Source organism: Lissotriton vulgaris, chromosome 10 (assembly GCF_964263255.1).
Source record: "Lissotriton vulgaris chromosome 10, aLisVul1.2, whole genome shotgun sequence".
NCBI lineage: Eukaryota > Metazoa > Chordata > Amphibia > Caudata > Salamandridae > Lissotriton > Lissotriton vulgaris.
In genome coordinates this window covers 639,626,917-639,651,747 of record NC_141698.1, presented here as the reverse complement: position 1 = coordinate 639,651,747, position 24,831 = coordinate 639,626,917, and the positions used below count along the sequence as shown (strand labels likewise).

The following is a 24,831-nucleotide window of genomic DNA, read 5'->3' as shown; positions in this document are numbered from 1 at the left end:
TTCTCGCTCCGCTCGATGCGCTTGCGCACATCGATAGGTCGCGAGACCTAAAAAAGTTGGAGTGCGGTAGGGGTTGCTGATCAAGCAAGGTGGGTGTTTTAAGTAGAAAGATGGCGATAGAAGAATGGCTAGGAGGTGTGCTGAGCAGGGGAAGAAAGATGAGCAAGAATGAGAGAGCACGGATAGAGTGATTGGTAGAGGATTTATGTTGTTTTTTTATTTTAAAGCGGGCCTCTTGGCATTGTAGAAATAACAAATGTAGCCTGAGAACCAAACCAGATATCTGTGCGAGGGGAAACTGTTGAAAAAGCACACAGATCCACGTCGATGTGATAATTGAAACCAAAACTTTTATTTCTTCTGTAGGACGACACAGCTTAGTCAATCACATGAATGCCGGTAAACAACACTCCACCCGTATATGTTTCTCCCCCACATGGTTCAAACCATAACATTTTTTCAAGAAAAGAGAGGAACCCTTGGTCACCCGAAGGACTAGGGTTAAACTGAAAATTAAAAAGAAAACTTCCTCTAATTTTTTTGGGAAAACTGTTATACGCACCTGATTACACGTTACCAACCCAACTGCATACACACCACAACCATTCATAAAGGTCAGCGCCAATCCGGCGGGTACAGTATGTTGGCACAAAAACTCATTCTAAGTCAATAGTGTTTGCAATTTCCTGAGTTAATTTATTATAGTTTTTTTTTTTAAAAACAGGGAAAGACTTGATAAAAAACATATGTATTCAAAAATAATCAGACACAATATTCCAAGATTTAAAAAAATGGATTCCATAAATAACAATTAAAGTCAAATAATAAACAAGAAAAGCGAGATAAGTTATCTTTGTCTTCAGTGGCCACACCCCAGGTTTACAATCATTTACACACACGCCCTGATATCTTGTAGCCCATCAACATCTAGAGCGATGTCCGTGCAGCTGGGTTTATGGCAACAAAAAAGGAGCGTTGATGCGTTTCGAAGGCTTTATCTTATTCCACCATCTTTATCAAGACTTAAATATTAAAATCTCCTGTTCATTGTAAATTTTTCAGTTGGTAAACGATATATCCCTCTCTGGCTCGAAATTTCATGATCATAGGACGTTGTTGTCAATTGAACCTATCCACTAGATTTTGTTGCACACTTTTTGGTAAGGATGGAGCTTATGGTTTTGAGATGACCCCACTTATAACTTCAGGGTTCCATCAATCGTTCCTTTGTCATAAAGAGATGTAGAAAGCCAATTACTTTGAATTTTTATTTGAAGCAAATAACCACTGTTTTATTTGGGTACGGCTTTGTAGTCCCAACTGATGTCTTAATTAGCCCCTCCACTGGATACAAACCATATTTAAAAAAATAAAAATTTAAAGCCTAGACTTAACATATGCTGGAGTATATTGGTTTGTTTGGATGGGGATATGGGGAACGTCGAGGCTTAGTGAAGATAATAACCAGCAAATTTGAGAAAAATATAACAATCTGCAACAATTGCTGCTCATAAACTGTGGTAAGTTTCGTTATGACTGTGCAGCCATTACACTTAGAGAGACTTTTTTAGTCTTTTCCGTTCGTGTTATTTGTCCATTCTGTTATGCATAATGATGGATTCATTATACTCTCCTTCAGATAGTTTTACCTTGTTTATCCCATTCGCTAGGTTATGCTGAATATAACGGCAGCGGCTTGCAGAATAAAAAAACTCTCCAAAAGTGCAGGGAAAGTGATTATGGGACGCCGTCTTTTTGAACTCCTGCCGAATATGCAGTTGGAATTTGGTTCCAAGATTGCTAATCGGTTTACTGATAATCCTGTGATTCCTTTTATTGGTCCATACATGGGAAAGAGAATAGGTGTAAATGTCTCTGTAGTATTGAAATGATATGCATCGCAGTGCAGTCACCTCTTCGCCTACTAGTCCTATACCCTGTGCGTTAATTATTTTACTGTTATCCACCCCCCAGTGCAGTCTCCCAAGTTACACTTCCTTTTGGGTTTTCTGTACTACAGCTGAAATCTGTTATCGCAGCCCTCCCCGTTTCCATTCCTATTCTCACCTCACTTTTTTTTTTTCCTCTTCACAAAACGAAATATATTATTATTTTGGATACTTTGGAACCCCCAACCTGCTTGTTTCCCAGCGGTTCCCGCTCTGGTATATACCTTAGCCTACTTTCCTCAGATGCTTCGCAAATTAAGTTTCAGCTTTAAAAATTAAATAAGTACATGCATACTATTCATAAGGTGATAGGGTTGCGGGAATCGCTGGAGGGTGATCATGATGATCACTATGCTAACTGCTATTCAATTTATTGTTTTAACATCTTCTCCCAAACAATAAGCTGGTCATTTATGTTTAAAACATTTTTTTATTTAGGTGATTCAGCTGCTGAAAACCGGAAAAGCTAAGGAGGTTTCCTACAATGCACTGGCAACTCATATCATTGCAGAAGATGGGGATAATCCTGAGGTTGGAGAAGCTCGTGAGGTGTTTGATCTTCCTGTGGTAAAAGTAAGTGTATTATGATATGGATTTATATTTATGATTTGACTTAGAACCTTTAATAAGGTTCTGCCCCAATGGTGCGGCATAGCAGTGTCCTTGATGTGAAACATTAGATTGTTATCTCAGAAAATGAGAGCCAAGGGGGAAGGTGTAGGTAGAACTGTAGATTTGCCACTGTCAGGCAATGCAGCCATTACTCAACTGCCTCTACTCCCAGGCAACCCCCATCATCAGATAAGCCCTATCCACTCCTCCACTGGCTTTAGAGGTACCACAGAACCCCCCCCACTCCACCAGCCCCATAGAAATGCTTAGCCCATTTGGCTCCACTCAGCAACTAAGGACACACTTGTCTGCCTTATGCTCACCTCTTCTCCAGACTGCCAGACGCTTACACCTGCCCATCCCCATCTCGGTCGCCTAACAGGCACATCCCTGCCTTCTCCCTGGAGCACTGATTGGTAACCACCAATTTGCCTGCAGCAACAGTAGCTCATCAAGGTGTCTGTGGACATCCTGAACCAGAATGTCCGCTGGTCCCTGGAAGAACATTTAAAATATAATCTTGAGTGCTGAGTGTATGTTAGGGTGTCTGTTTGCCCACTCCACTGCTTATACTACGGTAACATGTAGGCCCTGACATAATGGTAGTAACTCTTGGCAATGTGCAGGAGTCCATGGCACGGTACTGACCCTGATCGTTGTTTAAGAGACGTTTTTGTGATTGCTTTAAAGAAGGTTTTAAAAAAAGAATACTCGTAGATTATATATTGTTTGCTTTAATGTGTGACGTGTTTCAAAGCTTTTTTGGTTAATATTGAACATTAAAGTCATTTAAATTTCATTATTTGGTTGACACATAACAAGGACGGCGTTTCAAAAAAGTGTTCAACATTAAATCCAACCTTTGGACACACAACTGAATATTTTCAATTCATAGTTATAATCGCATTTGAGCATTGTGAAATATTGCATATTTTATGTTCCTTTCTGCCAATATTATTTATTCCTTAATGGGAACTGCTTGCTTACTTCATAAACTATAATGCACAGTACTTTTAATGATCAATGTACCTTTTCAGTGAGAAGCCTAATAATGTTATTGTCAATCATGCTTCATTTTCTGTGCCTATTTCTTGACTTTTTTTGTTTACACCATGTTTGATAAACAATTATTTTTGCAGCCTTCGTGGGTAATTCTATCGGTTCGATGTGGAGTTCGTTTGCCGTATCCTTTGTCCTTGTTTGTAACTGTAAAATACTTTAGTAATGGAGTTGTACAGAATGAGAAGGGTTTTGCAGGTATTTTCTGGGACTGAATTTGCCGTGTGTTCTGCACGGTGATGAAACAGTATTGTATCCAACCCAAGTTCAATATGATTGCCACTCTATCTGAATGTTCCGCTTTCAAAATCACTTGCACCACCATTATTTTCAATTTTGATTTGCCATTTTATTGTAGATTTGCCTGTTTCATTTTAATCGCGCAGACAGGCTGCAACGCACAATTTTTCTGGATTTACATTTGCAGATAGGTACATGTACAGACACCAACAAAAGGTTACTTTCCATGGGGGCGTAGTGTTATGAGCTCAAATTGTGTCACCGGAACTGTGAAACGGAATGTTTAACTTGCTTGCACTAGCAACATTTAGGCATAACTTCAGATACTGAAAGACAATACATTGAACTGATATCTCGCTTTCCTTTTGTATGTGTCGGCAAACCTCACATACAATTTTTCATGTGGACAACCCCTACCACGCTTTCAAAACATCTGTTGACCTAGAGATAAAACAACTTCTGTTGTGATAGGACATGCCTGTCACGTGCAAGATATGTCACTACATAAGTCATAAAAGCCCTTATAACCGCATTGTTTGGTAAATTCATGATCAGATTGTGTCACAAAGTGAAGTAGTATAAAAACTCATAGGATCCATGAAATGAGTTTTTTCGCTGTGTCACAGCCCCTAAACTACTGAGCTTTACCTTTGTCAGGGCTACTGAGAGTATGCAACAACAGCGGACCAAATTATGGGCCTTCGTTTTATATAAATCATGCACAAGAAAAGTGAATTTATGCAATATCGTGTGGAAAATGGGAGTAATCCATAATATTGGAAAATGCTCCACGTCCTGAATCTCAATAGTCCTTTGTTTTGGCAACAATAGTCATATAAGGTAGACAACCCAAACATTCTAATTCCATTCACTGCCTATTGTTCGCCTAACATTGATGAGAATAGCTTCAACACTCTGCCTACTGGAAAAATAATTTGTTGTGCTTATAACAAGGGTGCGCTTGTTTCCTTCTTGAAGTCTACATTGCTTACAATTCAAGTAGGCTTTGTTCTTAATTTTGCTGCAGACTCCATATCGCAGAATGGTACATAAGAACCTTGGTATGTTGAGTGCTCCATTAAAGAAGGTGCAGTAGCTCTGGGCTTATAACGGCGGACATAAGCCCAGAGCTCCAACATTTCAATGTTTGTCTTCCGGTTTTCCCTTTTAAATTTAGAACATTCTACCCGTAGTGGAAGAAATGTTCTTCTAGGCAGCTAGCCCGTCTGCCTCGGCTACACTGGTTGTTGAAAGTCCTCTCCCTCTTTATAGGCCCTCGCCGGGCCTTTAACAACCGGTATGGTCCTCGGCAGCAGGCTGTAATAGTTCATTCAGTGTTTTCAATGAACATTTCCCTGATTGAAAAACTATTTTTTTCCAAGTCAAGTACCCCAAAATATACAAGTAATATAAAAAAACACATACTGCGTATTCTGTGTTATATAGTCCTATATCTTGGGATCCTGATTACCTTTACTAACCAATCAGCTTTTAGCCACATGGCTCACCATATATTAGCCTATGTCACGCATAATGTATCCCCCTCTCGCTGCTTGTGCACCTGCGCTCTTGCCCTCTCTCTCATTTTTTTCTATGTAATCTACTCACTCATAGGGGCAGGATAGTATGCCATTTATTACCATTCATGATTGTGTGGAATGAGACATGACACAGGATAGGCCAAGTCTCGAGTGGGTAGGGATGCTCCTCCCCTCCTTTACAATGGTAATAGTATATTACACACTGCTTATCTGCATATATGGTTTATGCCATCACATCTTTGTTGTGTATTTGTTTTAAAAAATATTTTACCCCAAAAAAAGGATTTGGTTGGGGCTGTATTGGTGCAGTAAGTTGAAATCACTCTGAAGAGAACTTGTGCCTTAATAGCAGAGTTGCTTCCATGTTTGAAGTGGTTCTGATGTGCAAAGTCGAAAGTATTTTCTCATGCATGTTTTGTACTACTCTGGTTATAAACTAGGATACACGTTTAAGTGACTTCCCACCTCCAGAAGCATAAACGCACATAAGCTGCCGAATCTTCCATTCCTGATCTGATCTCCTCCAATTAACCTGCACGTGTTCTAGTCTCCAGTGTGGTACAATATCGGTGGTTGGTCTGACTGTTATGGGGGTTTTCTGTCCTTCTCATCTGTGCTTAGAACTCTGGGGTGTAAGGCGTAAATTATATTGTTGCCGTAAGAGAAGCCGTATTACTGCAAGGATTACTTTTTTTTTGTTTTTTGTTTTGCTGTATGCATTTAATTTAACCTTAACCTGTGTTATCAAGGGAGACTGGCTTCTCTCCAGAATCTGGGCAGATCTTTTTTGGAGTCACAGCCTGCCTTTCTCAGGTAAGAATCTGTGTTTTTGTGTGTTTTAACACGTTACTGGTGAAGCTAATTTTTGAAGATTAAGCTGCTTGTTAGTGTGATATGAGGAAATGTTTGTTGTTCTCCACAGTATGTTGCGCCTTCCAGTCTGATATGGACTTCTTTATCTTTATGCTAGGGATTAGACTTTTTATTCTTACCCATTTTGCTGCTATTTGAAATTGCTCTCACGTCCAGTACGTTTATGGTATCCATTTTTGAGTAGTGATGACTGATGAGAGTATATCTTCCTCTGTAGGACAGCTGCAGAAAGATTACAGTTTTACTATTGAAAAAAATAAATCTTCATTCTTTTTTAGTTCAGTAGTCGACTGTATAAAATGTATGGTTTGGCTATATTCAGCCTTACCATCTTTCACAGAGCCACTCTGTTACATAGCGACCTCCTTCACACAGTTGCGTGGTGAGGGCCGATATCACACAGCCTGCAGAGAGCAGCAATCCAGTTAATTATTTGGAGGCTCTATGTAACCAACGTTCATTCCAGGGTGTGAAACCTCCCCAGGCCATTGGCGTCCGCATCAACGCGTCTTTTTCTGTTTATAGGGGAGGCGGGTTGAGGCAAAGTGCTTCAGGCTGTGCTTGACACAAAGCAATCACAAAGATGATGGACGGAGCGCTGACACTTTTCAGACACTCACCCCCAGTCACAGATCTGGGTTGAATCCATCATCATTCTTTAGCTCACCTCACCACCTCAGTTCAGACCCAGGAGGCTAGCTTGAATCCAATGGCAAAGTGAGCAAGGGACCCACGTCTGGGCATACCCTGCCAACTTAGGGCGAACAAAGCAAACACAAAGAGATGATGGACCGAGCGCTGACACTTTTCAGACACTCACCCCCAGTCACAGATCTGGGTTGAATCCATCACCATTCTTTAGCTCACTTCACCACCTAAGTTCAGACCCAGGACACAAAGCCATGCCGTTCCCAAATCTCGACCCTCTCTTCACACACTGAAATTATTTTTGAGGTTTGCAGGTGTGTATATTGCTTTTTCAAGTTTGTTTGTTTGTAGGAAGTCGGTTGTATAATCTGCAATTTTAAAAAAAGAAAAAAGATTTCATTGTAGAATCTGTTGTCATAAACCCTTGCCACATAATTTGTGTATGCCTTGCGACTTCTTTCAGACTCATCAAAGTTGGTTTTAGTTTACCCATTTCTCTTTAGTTGCCCCTAGGCCAACTTACATTTCTTGATGGAACTTGAATCACACATTCCAGAAAAGTCTTGATTAGCATATACGAAATTGGCCTTTGAAACCACACAATGTAATTCTCTTGAAGCTGCACACCGAGGCCGTTCTATTGTGACTTATGTATTTAAGAATATGCTAAATCAAGATAGAATACTTTATAACAAGTTGAAATTGTAAGACTTCTTTCTGACTGCAGCCTGATACAAGGTTGGACTATAATTAACTTACTTAATCAAAGACAGGGGGAAACGTTGTGGACTTTGAATACTGAATGAAATGTAAGGTTTATTTTGAAGTGTTTATTTTTCAGAAAATGTGAGTGAAACTGTAGACGTTTCCAATCCCTTGGAGAGGCGTCTTGAGTTTCACTTGATCACTTAATACAACTGTAAATCTTGGCTAATCAAGGAAAGTATCCCTACCTCTCCCACCCTGCTATCTACAGTTCTTATATGAGGCACACCTTAACACTAAAAGTGACAAAATGTGCATTTCATAAGCATGCCCAGTACATTGGTTTCCGTCTTTCTCAATATGAGATTCCTGTGAAAAGCTTAAGCTCGAATACTATATAACCTTGAGATCTTCAGGCAAGTTCCAAAACATTCTCCATCTACGGTGATGAAAACACATTTTTAAAATGAGTAACCGTCAACATAATACATTTTGGATTTACTAAGCATTCCCTGCCACTAAACCTCCAGTCCATGTGAATTAACGTGGAAATCACCTGCTTTTGGTCAATCGCTTCTCTCAGAAAACCAGATAATGCTAGTCTGCTTTATCCACTGGTCCATTCCTTGGGTCTTTGTCGTTTCGTTACCTAATGAAAGAAATAATACTGTGTGGAGCACCGTGATAAGCATTAATCACCACAAACACCAATTGCAGTTAATTAAGATTATGTTTTTACAAACGATATGTCTGCAGCTGCATCACAGAAATACTTTACATAGCCTCTTGGGTATATAGGGTGGTACGAAGAGTTGGAGTTCGTCCTAGCTTTTTAGCCTTGCCTCAAAAGCTTCCGCTTCACCATGAGATTTAATCCCTGATAGGAATTTATTTTTCTATTTTTAAATAATTTACTAGAGACTCTGATTGAGCTGCGGAAAACTCATTTTAGGGCGTGTTATTTCGGCACTTTATGCTCTAGCCGTTTAACTATGACGAAGACCCGGTTGTTCTCAAGGTTCCCTTGTTTGTAGGATTGTTTCCTATTTCAACTATATAAAGATGAACTTAATATTTGTTCAACCGTCCCATGATTCAAGAACTGAGGAAAGCCTACAAATGCGCACATGTGAACAGAGAATGCATGAAATATGTATTTTTGTTTTGTCAGCTGAAGGGCGCTTTCTTGGGGTTCTCTCGTAGATTATTTTCACATGGAAGAATTTCTTGGAAACACAAGGTTCCCAATCTTCTGTTACTCATTTGTTCACCCGTTAAGTTTTGGAATGCATTTTAATGCAATGGGTCTTTACAAGAAACCATCCATGTATAATGCACTAGATGGAAGACTGCATAAGGTACCAGTGGTGTAAACCTGTAGTGCCAGTTCTAGATCAGATGTCTAAATGGTTGATTTCATTCTGTATCATCTCCATCCTCTGACAGTTTCTAAAACTTTGGATTTGTTACTTTAATGAAATGAGAAATCAGAGTATTGCAGCTCAATAAAGTGAGAAATTTACCTTTTCCTTACATTTCAGGCAACTGAGATCCGTATTTTGCTCCTTTTTTTAGCTGGATTATTGCTCTTACCTTGTATCCTAATTCTATATTTTCTGCTCCTCTAGCCACTTATTCCATTTACTTCGCCCTGCTCATATTTCTACTCTTTTTGCCCCTTTGCTTTCATGCTTTTCTTTTGGTTCTTCTGTACCACGTAAAACTGTATTCATAAACTTGCGTCTTCTTGCATATCTTCACATATGGCAGTCTACGGCCTTGCTTTTAACCTATTTACATCCTCACATCTTCATTTCATCTTCCTCTGTCATCCTGGTGCCTGGTTTCATGTTTCACTATGCTTTCATTCATCCCTTCCCTTCTAAAACGTAAGTTCTTGCTCGCCTGTCAAACTCTACAATTTCGCTTTTGAGTGTTTCTTATATATTAATTTGTACTATTTTAATTTGGTGTATAAAGCTTTGGCAAATGCACTCAAGAAATCCAATAAGTTTAAATGAAGTTTAATAAATCCTTCATAGCGTGGATGTCTTATCCATAGATACAGTATAGCCATTCATTGGTTGTAACGTTGGGCAATGGTGGGTAATTGCATTTTGCAACCTTGCTACATTTTTGCTCTCTTACAATTTTGGCCCCAGCCACATACATCCCGTTGATTATTTTGGAAATGGAGAAAGTGGAGGTCCAAGTCTACAGCAGTGATTGACTTTCCCTCTTCTTAACTAGTAATGCTAGTTTTTAACTCGATAACTTGTACACTAACCATAACCTCGTGGCTGCAAAATGCCAAAAATGGAAATGTGATCAGTACTTAATCATGCGAGGGAGTGGATGGTGTGTTTTTTTGGGGTTTTTACCAAGTACCTATTTAGCAGTGGCTCCGTGACCTATAATTCATATGGAATTATGAGTGTGTCCCTTATCTGTATAATAAATTGGGTAAATGATCAATGATGCCGATTTTAAATCTTAAGCTTGGGTATCACATAGCATCCATTTATATGAAGGATTTTCTCAAGTTTTCAAGATGAACATTTTTTTTTCTCATTAAATGTATCTAAATATTTGAATTTTCACCTAGCCAAAAACTATGTCTGTACTTTTTCTGTTAGTTTTCGCCTGAGGACCGCAACGCAATCTGGGCTTTGATTACATTTTATGGAGGCAATTGTCAGTTGAGCCTCAACAAGAAGTGCACTCATCTTATTGTTCCTGAACCAAAAGGGGTATGTTAATTGCGTTGTTTTTATACAGTAAAAGCTTTTAGCTAAGAGATCTAATGTTGCTCTTAGAAATTTTGAAATGACATAAGTACTGCTTACACAAGTGTTGAGAGAGGCCATTTTGCGAACCTCTTTTAATACAAGTGTTATCCTCTAGGAGTTAAAGTACCTACACTTAGAAATGTGTTATCCTCTAGGAGTTTAGTTACCTTCCAACACTTAGAAATGAAAGTAACATGAGCCAGAGGGTGTACAAATTAGCCCAAGTTACTCCACATAATCACACCTGTTCTCCTAATTATATATTAAGTCTTTATATACCTCCTTAACCCTTCCTGCTCTCTTGAATGAACTGATAGGATTCAACTATTGACTGGTGGGTGCTGGATATTTGGCTGAGGAGGGGGGTCAGCTGGCCTTGCCCTGCACATGAGCTTCCTGTGTGCTTTAGCATGCGTTCTAATCACTCCCTGTACTGAGAACTAACCAATGCCCTTAAAAAGGTGGGAGAGAAGACTGGTCTTTTTCACTATCGGAACCAGAGCCACAATAGTGTGTAACCTGTCCTTCTCCATCGTGGGGTATTTATTGGGGGTCTTAAACACTTAATAGTCCTACCCATGTACAGGTCCTTAAAGCATTGTACCGAGACTTTTTTTTTTAACGTACAAAATATAGAAAAGTCACCTTGTTTAATACCATGCAGTTAAGTCTTTGTCGTTTAGATGGCATGGTAATGAGACCTTGCTATTTGGACCAGTTTCATGGATCTTAGAAGGGGGGACCCTTATGCCCCTTCTGTGCACTGAATGTGGCAGGTACTTAGTCATCCATTATGTAGTCACCTAAAGCTTCACCTGACCTTATTTTTAAATCCAGGTCCAGCATCTCTGTCCATGTAATAGCACTGTTGATATGCTGTGGTTTTATTGTACGGTGCCCTGTCGGGTTGGATTGTAATTGTATTTTTTCTGTTTCCAGGAAAAATATATATGTGCTTCAGAAAGGGAGAGTATTAAAACGGTGACTCAAGAATGGATATTGGATTCCATTTCGGATAAAGCAAGAAAAGATGAAGCTTCTTATCACCCCCGTCTCATCATTTATGAAGATACGGAGGAGGAGGAAGAAGAGGAAGATGATGAAGTGGATAATGAAGAGCAATATTCTGAAAATGACGCAAGTGGTGATGAAAAATATTCCTCTAGATCCAGTCCATTCTCTTCTCGAGAAGGCTCACCTGTGGGTGACCAGGACTCGTCACCAAAACGCGATAGTGCTGAGAAAACAAAAGGAGAATTAATGTTTGACGATTCCTCAGACTCTTCCCCTGAAAAGCAGGAGAGAAACTTGAATTGGACCCCAGCTGAAATTCCTCAAACTGCCCCAGCCAAGCGCCGGCTGCCCCAGGGCAAGGACTCCGGACTAATTAACTTGTGCGCCAATGTGCCACCAGTGCCCGGCAATATTTTACCTCCAGAAGTTCGAGGTAATTTAGCGCCTTCTGGGCAAAATGCCCAAAATACTGAGCACCCGGAAATGCCAGCCTGGAGCCCAGCAGCAAGGACGCTTCGGAACATTACAAATAGTGCTGATATTCAGCAGATAAATCGCCCATCAAATGTTGCTCATGTAAGTCCGCGCTATAACTTCCAGCACCGTGGCAAGTTTTCAGTGAGTGTTTCATAATTTTTGATGTTTAGGGATTTCTTTTTGCATTCAACTTGAGGTAGGAATATGCACGTGTAAATGTTGCGGTGTTTAGCCTACATTTCATTTGACTAATGTATTTGCATAGTTTTGCCCCTTTTTTTTTGCACTGCACGGAGTGTATGGAGCTACTAATGTTGGGGTTCACAGCATATTTCTTTGCTTACTTCACAAACTGAAATTTGTTTGAGTAGATGGTTGAAATATTAGGCCATATGTAGAAACACTTCAACATCTTGCTCGACTCTTCCACTGAATTTAATTATTTTAGAACTAGTTTGATAAATCAAGAATGCTACCCAGCTGGGCCAAACAGGGCCCTATGTCAAACCTGATTGGTTCTTCTGTTGTAGACTGTCAATTGGTGAAGGCCTTTAGTATAGGCTGTGTGCATGGTACCATAAGACTGCGTAATAGTTCTTACTCAGTGAGAGGGTCAGTAGTTATTTTGGATAGTGAAAGATGACTGTGAAACTGACTGTCTGATGGAACATGCTTTTGTGTTCTACCTACACCCATTTAAATTTGGAACTTACGCTTTGTCCCATGGTATTCTCTAGTGCTTCCATTTAAGTAGGGAATGAACATCAAAATATTGAAATATGCCGTTCACCCAGATTGGCTTAGGGACCTTTGTAGCTACTTTACGTTCATGGTGCATTCAGGGATAACCTCCAAAGTGTTCACATCTGCCCGACATGTTCATCAATTCTGGCTATGTACAGAGCGTACACACTTAAAGTGCAGTTTGTGAATACAAAAAGTACTAAACTTACAAAAAAAGTGCAGTTTGTGAATCAGACCTAAATGTTTGCACCAGCTTAGAAGGAAGGTTTTTGCCTCTGAGAGCCTTGGCTTAAGTCCACAAACCTAGTCTGCTTCCTCGCAAGATATTCCCATGCTTAGTGAGAAATTGCAATACTGCTGGTGCCAAGCTTACTAGAGTCCATGCACAGTCTTATGGATTTATGTCATGATGGGATGGACGCTGTAAAGCAACTCATGTAAACTGAGCTTATCATGGTGGATTTTGTCCCAACCCTTGAGGTCTTCCTTGGTTTTCAATCTTCCTTCATGAATAAGAACAATGTTTATTTCTAGGAATGTCCAAGTACAGTTGCTGGACATGCCTTATGATGGTTATCATCTTTTCAGCAACAAAGTTTAAAAGCTTATGATTTATTGGAGTGTGTAAAACAGAGTAAGTCTACAGTTAAAGCTCTAGGCCTCTCCTCTATGGCTAGATTCCCCTCATAAACAGTGCTGCAGTTTCCATGGTTGTACCCTTCATTTCAAACACTAGCAGGTGCAGGCCAGTTTGCAGCAGCAGTATCCACTGTACTCTCAAGGACAAAGGCTGGCAACCAACTCCCTCATTTCTTAAATTCCTACAAATAAGACTCGTTGAACTTTGTCCTGCACCATGAGACTCATGCAGTGCCACCACATTAGAGTCAGATCTTTGAGAGGAAGCCGGCAGGAGCAGACCGTGAGGCTTAAACTGTGAAGTAGACTCTTGTGCATGTCAATGCAAGCACTGGCATGATCGGGGCAGGACACAACCAAACAGCCAATAGCTTTAGGTGAGAGACTAATACTTTACTTTGACTAGCCTTTTACCACAATTGGCTGGAACAGAGACTCCAGCTATTGGCTGTAACAGGATGGTCCAAGAAAGCTGGTGGTTGAAAGATGTGCAGCCAAAGCTCTCTCTTCGTATATTGTTAGTCACAGATCTGTTTGTCAGATATTCTGTTAAAACCCAATCCTTAAAATAAAAAATAAAAGAATGAGGCCTGAGATTGATTCTGGATCTCAAATTTCTCAAAAGGTTCTTGCAGGAAAACTGATAATTATTTGGAGTGGACAAGTATCCAACTCGAAGAAGGCCATCACCTGAAAGATAGCACACAAGCTAAATAAACTAAACCTGTGCTCAAACCCTGGTAATGTGACACAGAGGAAGTTCGGCTTAAATCACAAGAAATATGTAAAGTTTTTAAGCTGTGCATACATACAGTGTAGAAAGTCACAAAAACATATTGAAAATCCACAACCAATTTTAAAATGAAGAGAAAAGTTTTATGAGAAGAGTAAGTAAAAATAGCCCCAAAAAGCACAAAGCGCCTATGTTGGTCTATGAAAGCGATAGCCCGAGAACTAGAGAAGATTTGAGGCCAACTTTGATAGAATCCTGAACAGATGCACATGTGGACTGGTCCTAATAAAATTCTGGTATTCAAAAGGTCACTGTCTCAACATATAAATAGATTTGGGCATTTCTAGTTAAAAACAATCTCCCTGATCGGGTTACCGCTGATTTTGTAGCAACCACTGTGGAACTGAAAACCAGATAAAAGTGCCAATGCAGAATGGGTCTCAAGTCATTTTTTTGGGAGGTGCTGGAATTCAATCCGATGCCATGGAACTGCCACTCTAATACTTTTTGCTTCAGACTGCCTTGCAGCTCTTGAAAAGTTTTCAGACGTTTCCAAACTTTATTCTGGTGCCCAAACAACCACATGAGTACACTTCTAAGGCCTCAGGTCATGGCACTTGAGAGACCCGTGGCATTAGGCTGCCACTAGTCAGCTGGGCATTTCTAGGAAAAGCACTTTTATAGCTTGTGCCCCTGTGGCCACACAGGAGGTCAGCCAACTGACCATTGAAGTCCAATTCTGTGTCCTGTGTACACAAGGGAGCAGGGCTACTCTCTGGTCTCAGTCAGTAGGCTTAGTTCTGCTTCTAACTTCTGTTGGTCCCGTAAGTGTTCTGAGAAGGGTTCCCGGGGATGCCATATTTACGCATGGCACCAGCTGTTGGGTAGGGGTAACTCCTGGGTACTCCCTAATCAGTGTGGGTAAATGTTCCCAGGGGCAACCCTAGTCACTTTTTTCAGTATTTCCCGTTTGTCTTACTGGATATAATCCCACAGTGCTCCTCACTATTAAAATTCAAGATGGGGAAACCATTCTCCCCTTGTGCAGATCCTGTGTACCCACTCAGGGGTGTGGCCAGTGTAAGGAGCTGGTCGTTCCTCTTTTGTGACTCAAAACCAGTTCTGGAGTGGCTTTCTTCCTATCGGGTTTGATGAAAACCTGACTAGGTGGCCAAAAATGTTGCCCTTTCCATGCGTCACTGAACATTTACTTGTGACTTGGCAAGCCCCTTTGCATTAAATTAAATTCTTAGGCCCACCGCATCTTCCCTTTCTGCACTGGGGAACAAAATATCTCTCCACTTCAAGACCATTGTCTTTACTCTGGGAGCAATCGTCATACCTCTTTCACACCTAATCCGAGGCCAAGTGCAGGTTGAGAAGTAAAAATAAATTTTTGAACTGAGTGTGTAGCTGGAACAGGTCAGAAATGATAGAAAAAGTAAGTGTAGATCATATACTTTTATCTATGTGCCAGCTACACCCTGACCAGTAGCAATGTCATTTTGAGCATGATCACGGAGGGTGCGTGCCATTTCTAATGTCACCAACGTCCCTCTTTTTAAATATTAGTATAGTAATAGTAGGGATGACCAACTTAATATTTAAATCTGGTTTTCATACCCATCTTGATGATTGTTTTTACAAGTCAGGGAAGCAGGGCGAGGATGCGGCGGTTGACTACACAGGGTTGCCATAAAATGTTTTCACTCCCACTGTACTAAATGGTGCAATAGGTCCTGCAATTAGTAATTGGCAGTTGCCTTTCCATGCCATAGGTGTATTTCTGCAATAACTGCCATATGTGTATTTCTGGCCGTGTAGAAAAGTTATCTATGACTAACCGTTTTAAGCCGATTTCGACATGTTTTATGGGGTCAGAACACATACTCTAGGCACTGAATAGCAGTATCCTAGTGCTAGAGTTCAAGATCATCAGCAGGTGAATCCCCAAAAATGTGTGAGACCAAGCAGACAGTGGTCACTTATAAACAGTTCTGGAAAAAGGAAAGGTTTGAAGTAGTAATCTTTCAGTATAGATCCTCTCAGCCGTTCAGTTTTAGGAATGTCTATTCTCACTGAATCTGAAGGACTCCTATTATCACATACAGATCTTTCCACATTGTGTTGAAGAGTCACAATTGAAATAGTAAATATTGAATTAACATTTTTGGGATAGTTTCCTCTGCAAGAGACTATAGTAAGACGGTGGTGCTGCGAGTGCATCCATATTTATCTGTGCTTAAATGACTGGCTTCTAAAGTGAAGTTTCTTGCAAGCTCCACAATAGTGACTGCATTACCACCCCTCCTTAACAGTCTTGCCATCTATGTTAAATCAAAGAAATATAGCTTTTCCCTGCATACATTTTGACCAGTTGTAGGATATATATATCGGTGAACAAGCCTGCTGGTCAGGCGAAACGCGTCCGAGGGCGACTAATAAATACACTTTTGGTCTGCACGAGTCTCGTCCTGGTGGTCTTTTCTGCCTTGGAGGTCAAGTGTTGTCGGGATTAGCTCCGGAGATCCCGTACGAGACGAGACGCCCGCTGGTTTGGAAGGTGGCAGTCTTTCTCTGGAGAAGGAGGAGTAGAGGATATATATATATATATATATATATATATATATATATATATATATATATATATATATATATATATATATATATATATATATATATATATATATATATATATATATATATATATATATATATATATATATATATATATATATATATATATATATATATATATATATATATATATATATATATATATATATATATATATATATATATATATATATATATATATATATATATATACATATACATATACATATACATATATATATATATATATATATATATATATATATATATATATATATATATATATATATATATATATATATATATATATATATATATATATACATATACATATATACATCCATACATCCCGCCCCGACCTTGTCCGGGAGCAATCAGGCTTCCCCGACATAGCAGCCCGTCCCGAAATAAGTGTTCAGGGCCCCCGGCCCCCGCCTGCCCCGACATTTTCCGTGGGTCCCCCAGAGCCTTACCTCAGCCGCCGCTCCTCCCCCGCGCTCCTCAGTTCACTGCTTCGCCCTTCCTCTCCGCCAGTCGGCTGCCCCTCACCGCTCCTCCCCACGCCATGTCTGCTGCTCCTCCTCGCGCTCCTGGACGCCGCTCCTCCCCGCGCTCCTGACGTCAGCACGCAGGTCGCGGCCGGCGCTTCTTCCATGGGACTACTTTTTTTTCTGCTAAATTTTTTAAATAACTTATATTTTTTAACTTTATATAGCCTATGTCCATCTGCACACCCTGACGATTACAACGATGTATCGGGTGAGTGGATTGGCGCTGTGGTTCCCGAGTTTACCCGCCTCAAAGGTTCAAAGTTCTTCCTTTATAATAGTAGTATATATGTATATATATGTATATATATATATATATATATATATATATATATATATATATATATATATATATATATATATCCCCCAGACCACCCACATCCAAGAGATGATTGCAAGGTTTTCTCACATGAAAATGTGCAAACTGTTTTGAGGCAGCTGGATCCGATGGGCTTTAAACAATTTTTTTAATTCAGTTTGGATATTTACCTGTTAACAATATACGTTGAGCACCATCCGTTTACTGCTATTAATACATGGTGTCAACAATACTTATCACATCTTGGCGTCTCTATATATAGGAAATGTGAACAATGTAAACCAGTCTTAATATTAGTCTTTTCCCCACCCAGTATCAGTCATTACTGAATAATCGCTTTTCTTCACTATGCTTCATCCTGATTAACTTTTTACTCATTCAAGACCCACCCCCCCCCAAATGTTCACAAATGTAATTGATTGATCATTTATCTTCTATATTGTTTTCTCATGACTCGTCCTAAAGACCATTATAGCCAGGAGTTCCTTTGCTGGTACCCTGTGTTTTCCAGTTCCTCTGTATTTTATTTTTTGCCAGTGACGTCACAAGCAATATTTGGCGTTTGTATGTGATTGTAGAGAGCATGGTGATGTCGCCTCATAATGTAATTTATATTGTAAATGGCTCAGATTCCCACCTAGTCGTTTTAAGTCCTATACACTAGGCTAGTATTGTTCGAGTCTAACACGTTCCCATATTTTGTCCACTCTATCACAGTTCTGTGTTTGGCATCTTGACCATAGATATATATGTGAGCTGTTTCTAATGTTGTGGTGACTAACTCTAATCTTGCTTCCCTTTAATCCTTAAAATGTAGCTTATTGATTTCTTCCAATCCTCATCTGTTTATTCATTTGATGGTCATTTTCCCACCAGTCTTTTGATGTATGTATGGAGAATCGATGATCATCGATAGTCCTTTTATAGGTTCAAGTCTGACGCTTTCTTGCGTTTATCTGGTTCTGTAAACACAGCTTCACATGATTCTTCCTCAGTGGTTACTGAAATGACCATGAAATCCACTGTAGGGTCACTTGGAAAACCACATTCTTCTCAGTACAATCTCGATGTCTCTGCTGTGGTGCACAATTAAATCTGTCCCAGTCTGGTCATTGGGGGGTACTTTTAAGCCCATTAACCATTCATCACTTTAATGACTAGTGAATACATCCCTTCAGTGCTTGGAATTGCCCTTAGATCAGCCATCCTTAAACATTCCAGGTAGAGTGCTGTCTTCGTGTCTGCTGGAATGGCGGGCGGTAATGTTATCACTGATCTTACTTCTACTGAGAAAAACAAAAAGGCGATGGTCAAATGTTTGTATTGATCTCTGATCCTAGTAATTAGTTCTGGTCATGTTCCTCGTGATGGTTCTTTTGCCTACTGTGCCATTCTATATGATCAGCACCTTCTCCTGCATTTTCCCTGCTCCAATAGTAACTGGACAGCCTGAGCTGCCAGGCAAGGTCGGTCCCCTATGAACGGGAAAGAAGCAACCCTAGAAATGTTATGATCCTATTCGCTTTTATCTATGAGGTGCAGCTTCATATCTGCTAGGTCTGATTACTTTTTATATTTTCCCACGGCTTTAACCTGCATTTAAGTGAGAACTCAGAAATTACTGAGAAAGATGACTAATTGCAGTACTGCATTCCTCTTAATGCAATGTTACCAGCAATTGGGGTCTGAGGAGTTGGTGCATTTCTCCATTGACAGGTGGCTAGAAGCGTTATTGCTGGGGACCTTTAAATAAGGAATTGGTCTGTCAGCAGCTCATCTTGTGGGCAAAACGAACCAGACAACAACATTCCTGAGCAGACAATGGTATTTAACTTAAGAGGTGCTGGATCAGATTTTGCTAGTTGGCGCATTTCCAAAATCCATCTCTAGGCGATTACTGTGAAGAGGAATTGTAGTTTAGTCTACTAAAGACGTTAGGATTGTACAGACTTCCGCAAAAATTAGTTTTTGTTTTCCATAGTTGATCTCCTGAACCTAATTTAGCAGACTATTTCTCCTGCTATTTGTTTTAAATCTTGTGATGTTTCTCAAAGATTATGAAGTACCAAAAAACTAATGGAAACTTTCTCACATCACAGAAAGCTAGAGTCGAATCGGGAGACATGCAAGAGTCCAATCCCAACATATGGTTGCCACTGCATGTGCATCCCATACCCAACTTAGACCTGGTCTACACATTTCCATCTGTGTGTGTGTGAGAAACTTTTATATGTTATTGGAAAATATTGATTCAGCCTATACTTGATGAATCGTTTACCTTTCTCAACAAGGAAGGAAAGTCCATTGTACCAAATGCAACATGCTGTTCTGTTAAATGTGGTGTGGTGTAGTGTATGTTTCAAGCCTCCTTCCCTGCTGTGCACGCAATTGTATTCCACAGCATATGTATCTTTGACTCATTAAATACTTCTGAACTGTACCTGCATCATCTCTGTATTACTGTCATAGTTAAAGTAAGGCTAGTTCGATCTATGTCGCTAATCCGGAGGCTCTTAATCTGCGTCATCCTCCAGTAGACTCCGAAAAATGACATATAATGACTGGTGGTTCTGCACTACAGTGCCAATCCATCAAATTCTCAAAGCGAAGTTTTACAAGTGAGGTGCCGCAGTGCATGCTTCCCTGCATGCCACGTGATACGTACTAGAGACTTGACTCGTAAAGAAAAGCGAAGATGTAAAGAAAACGACCAAGGAATGCATAATGTGCGAACCAGAGAACAGTGTGTGTAATTTGTTCTTCTAAAGCTGATGTAACCACTGATTTGCTATTGCCCGTTTCTCTAAACTGCATGCTAGAATATGCTGCTTATTTAGTTTGGAACCTGTGTTTCGCCGAATGCAACTGTTAGTAATTTCAGTCATTTAGTGCATTAATTAGCGATAATGAGTCTTTCTCGTAGGAGTGTTGTTGGAATTTCAAAAGTTACAGATGATGGTTAAAGCCACTGTACTCTAATTTCTCTCTTGTTCTAATATTAGTCAATTTTTTGCATGCTTGATTGGTAGACACTGAGCCCATAGTCCTTCCAGAGGTAAACTGCACAACCCTTTCCAGGAGTGTGTTCTCCAAAATGGAAATTCAGGAGGATAACTATGCATTGGGTGTCCCATGTCCAATGTGAACTAGCTTGATGCACTGGTGCTAGCTCTCAGGTGGTGAAAGCCAGCACCTCATAGCAAGGTAGATTCTCTTCATTAGAAAGTGACTGCTTGCTAACTGCCGAAGGACCTGCTAGTTTCTGCAGTACCTCTTAGCTGAAAACACTTGAACTATTGAACAAACTAAAGAGCTTTTATCATTTGGTGAGTAAGCATGGTCTGTGTTCAATACCAACCCCTCTGCCAAGACACCAAGCTTTCATCCGACTCCCGAGTTTAGTTTCCAAGCAAGACCTCCACTCCGCACACAGCCCAGTCCACTGGAAACAGCTGGACTCAATACCTTTTCTTCTGCCCTTTCACCGCCTTCGTGTTTTTGTGTAGTATCTTGTAAGTAACCTGTTGAAAATTCCAAAGTCTCCTTTGTCTGCACTAGAACATTTGTTTGATCAGCCAACCTCTTAGGGTAATCAGTAAGCACTCACAATCTTTCAGTAAGCAACAGATGGTTGATTGCATTGGCCACTAAGCACAATGGCATAAGATGACGGAAAGGTACCATAAAGAAAAATAAAGGAAGGCTTACAATAATTGGTGTAGTGCTAATAAACTACTTTGTGTTGTCCGTCAAATCTCCCCTCCCCCCCCACACATTGTTATTTTATTTTTCATTGTGTGTACTGTACTGTTCCTGTTGAATTATCTGCTCTTTTGCTTATATTTTCCCTCGTAGATTTTGCAGTCCCTTTCAGCTTCAACAAAAAACTTGGAACAAGTAAATCCTAGTCAGCAAGGACATCCAAATAGAATGCTGTTCAGCCAAGTAAAACAGTTAACACCAGAGCCACATTTATTACCACAGTCTCATCAAACCCCGCCACAGCAACAACCACCACAGCAGCATGGTCCTGTTTTACAGCTTCAGCCACAGCAGCTAATGCAGCTTCAGCAGCAACAGATAACCCAACAAACATTCCAACATCAACAACCCCATCAGTTTCCACAACAACAACAACAGCAGCAGCAACCACAGCAACAGCAACCACAGCAACAGCAAGTTCATCAGCAACACCAGTTTCCACAACAGCAGCTGCAGTTTTCACAGCAGTTGCACCCTCAGCAACAGTTGCACCGTCCGCCTCCACAGCAGCAGCAACCGCAGCAACAACAGCAGCAGCAGCTTCAACAGTTCCAGCAGCAACATGCCTTGCAACACCAGATTCACCAGCTGCAGCAACAGCAGCTGCAGCAACAACAGCTCCAAAAAGTGCAGCAACAGAACCTGCAGCAGCAACTTCATCAACAACAGATGCAACAGCAGCAGCATCAGTTACAGCAACAACATTTACAAAGATTGCACCAGCAGCATCAGCAACAACAACAACAACAGCAGCAGCAGCAGTTGCAGAACCAGACACCTCCACGTCAACCACCACCGCAAGTGCTACATAAAGTTGCTGCACAACAGCTGCAACAGCCTCAACAGCCACAATCCAATCAACTATTTGGTCATGAACCTGGTGTAGAGAGTAAGTTTACTTAAATTAATATTGTGCTTGGTCCTGGCAAAACCAGAGTACCCAGTTGCTGGATTCTAAAAACATTGTATCAGTAGGTTAGCCCCATTGAAAATTAATAGGGGATGTTGCCATGCAATTTAAAAATAATTGTAGCAAGTCTGGGATGGCAGTCCAATGGGGGAGGGGGAGCGGGGCGGAGGTGTCCAACGACTGTTTAGAAATGAAGTATCAACAAATAAATATTTTGCATATAAATGAAGAAGCAAAATGCAAAAATTAAACATTTTATCATGGTTTGTGAATGTGAAGGAATTTGAAATTGAAGTTTAAAAATGTAGATTGTATCTTCGATTGATTAAATGGAGCAGGGCAAGTACATCAAACTGAATATAGTATGGACGATGTGAGGCCTCATTTGAATTTAGAAGACAGCCAACCTTTCCGTTCAAATGTTGATTTTTATTTGTGAACTAAACTAAAAATGTGTACATTTGCTTGATAAAAGCTTGCTTTTTATATTTTTCTGTGCATTGTTTTGCAGTTCACAAGTTGTAAAATGTTTAGGTCGCGGTCCCCAGCTTCTAGTAATGACTATGTAGGTGTCCCCGGATCCCAATAAGGATTATGGGGAGGTCGCCGGGTTCCAGTAATGATTAAATTGGGGTCCACAGAAGTTAAAAGGTTCAGAACTACAGATCTACACGTTTCTTCTGGCTCAAAGGGAGCAAGGTCGGTCAATAGAGGCTCCGTGTGTTCTGTGAAACACGAATGGGATCTTTGATAAACAAAATCACCTTAAATCATAACTGAACACTGGCTATTGCAATTTTAGCTTCTAAATGCTAGCAACTCGTCTCAGTGATGCCTCGTGATGGTCTGCTTTCCTCTGTCTGTATCCGAGTATCTGGATGAAGGCACTAATTGGCAAATACAAATTAAATTTGTGCTTATTATAGGGGATTTAATAGCACGGGGCAACATTGGAGGTGGGGGTGGTAGTATGCAGAGTTTAAAAAAATATTTTTGTTGAAGTCTTATCCCATTGACCTGAGGTTTGATGTTGAGAATGAATGCTGCCAAAATTGTTCATGCTGTGCTCAGTCACCACGTGGGAGCTGTGCAATTTCGCCCATTTTCATCAAACAGGAGGAAAGCTTCTCAGTGACATAAAGGTGGCTAATATTGTATAAGAAGGTACAGAACATGAGCATTGCAATGGTATATGGGTGTTAGGATAACGTCCCGAAAAATAGTATTGGTGTTTGACAGGAGGAATTATTTCATTTTCTACTATTTAAGATCGCAACTTTGAGAATGGGGCAAACTGACATGGGCTTTAAAGAGACCCAGTGTTTAGTTCAGAGATTCTGTGGATTTAACCAAATTATGCACCAACTGAGGGCAGGAGGGATTGAAGCGGTATGGTTGACATGAGCAGTAGAGCAGTTCATAACAGGGTACAGAAGGATCCCACATTCAGCCCAGAAGAAATCTTAAAGCTAGTCACCATACACAATGGGAGTGGTTAAATGGAGGGCAAGCCCGCATTCAGAAGTGTTACTGAATTTACTTTTTGATTAAACCCTTTTTACTTTGCTGAAAAGTTGATGAAGCAGAACCATTGAAGGCAAACTGTGAGTGCTTGAAACTAGAGACACAGGAGACAGCAATAATAGTAGACTGGCATAAGGGGAGAATTCTGAATTTATGGGTCTGTTGTGCAAAGACTAACTTGAGAAATATGCACAATAGATGATTTTGGCAGCCTCTGTGGACAAAGAAATTCAGTTTAATTTTCTTGCATGATCACAGAATATTTTTTTCCAATTTTTTATTTCAGTTCCTGAAGACTACTTCTTATTAGGCTGTGTCTTTGCAATTGCTGATTACCCAGAACAAATGTCTGATAAACAGCTACTAGCAACATGGAAGCGGGTAAGATGCTGCATTTTCAAGCAGAACAAATTTTGGACATCTTATAGTAATTTAGCTGTTTTGTACCATATAAGAATTAATAAACGAACCAATTAAGAGATTCACTGGAAATTTCATTTTGAACTTAATAGCTGATCCTCAGAATTCATGCAGCGCAGTTATCTTAATTTCCCGTCAGATCATATCAACTTTTTGAAAGAAGCCAGAAGCCTGGTAATGAAGTATTCCTATAACCTCAAATTCAAAAGGTTCTCCGCTGATTTACCAGACTTAATGGTTAAACCTGAGGATGTGTCTGTGCATGCTTTAAGGTTTAAAAAGGTTGGAGAACGAGGTGGCGGCACCAAAATAAGGGGCGCCAAGTCTAGTTTTCCTGAGGCAGGTACTTGTATCATGTCTCCCTTCCTGAAGGTACAGGACTGCTCATAATCAGATGGAGAGGTTTAGTGGTGTTCTAAAGTGTTGGAAGGAGGTAACGTGCCATTGCTTTCGACAATACTGGTCATATGAAATTTCTCTGTCTGACATTAGGGACCGGCAGAAGATATTTCATACAATAAATCAGTCTTTTTTTGTAAAGTTCCCCTGGCATTTGTCTGCTTTATATGCCAGACCTGTGAGTGTTAAATTCGTTTGTTTGGTCACAGATTTACCTTTTAAGAAACACTGCAGAGGCTAGAACCCCTAAGTCTGGAAATTATTGAAGCTCTGACATGCCACTGCCAGTGACGGCTATAGACTGCAGAGG

The 24,831-nt window shown here is 40.2% G+C and overlaps 1 protein-coding gene across 2 annotated transcripts in view; it reads left to right on the top strand.

Annotated features, from left to right (window-relative positions):
• Nucleotides 1-24,831, top strand: part of PAXIP1 (PAX interacting protein 1) — a 192,106-nt gene that overhangs the window by 29,126 nt on the left and 138,149 nt on the right. For both annotated transcript variants that reach the window (XM_086941477.1, XM_086941478.1), the window contains exons 2-8: nucleotides 2,388-2,522; nucleotides 3,701-3,744; nucleotides 6,151-6,214; nucleotides 10,264-10,377; nucleotides 11,356-12,006; nucleotides 21,362-22,157; nucleotides 23,989-24,083. In XM_086941477.1, the coding sequence (XP_086797603.1) occupies nucleotides 2,388-2,522; nucleotides 3,701-3,744; nucleotides 6,151-6,214; nucleotides 10,264-10,377; nucleotides 11,356-12,006; nucleotides 21,362-22,157; nucleotides 23,989-24,083 (1,899 nt within the window). The remainder of the gene's footprint in view (nucleotides 1-2,387; nucleotides 2,523-3,700; nucleotides 3,745-6,150; nucleotides 6,215-10,263; nucleotides 10,378-11,355; nucleotides 12,007-21,361; nucleotides 22,158-23,988; nucleotides 24,084-24,831) is intronic.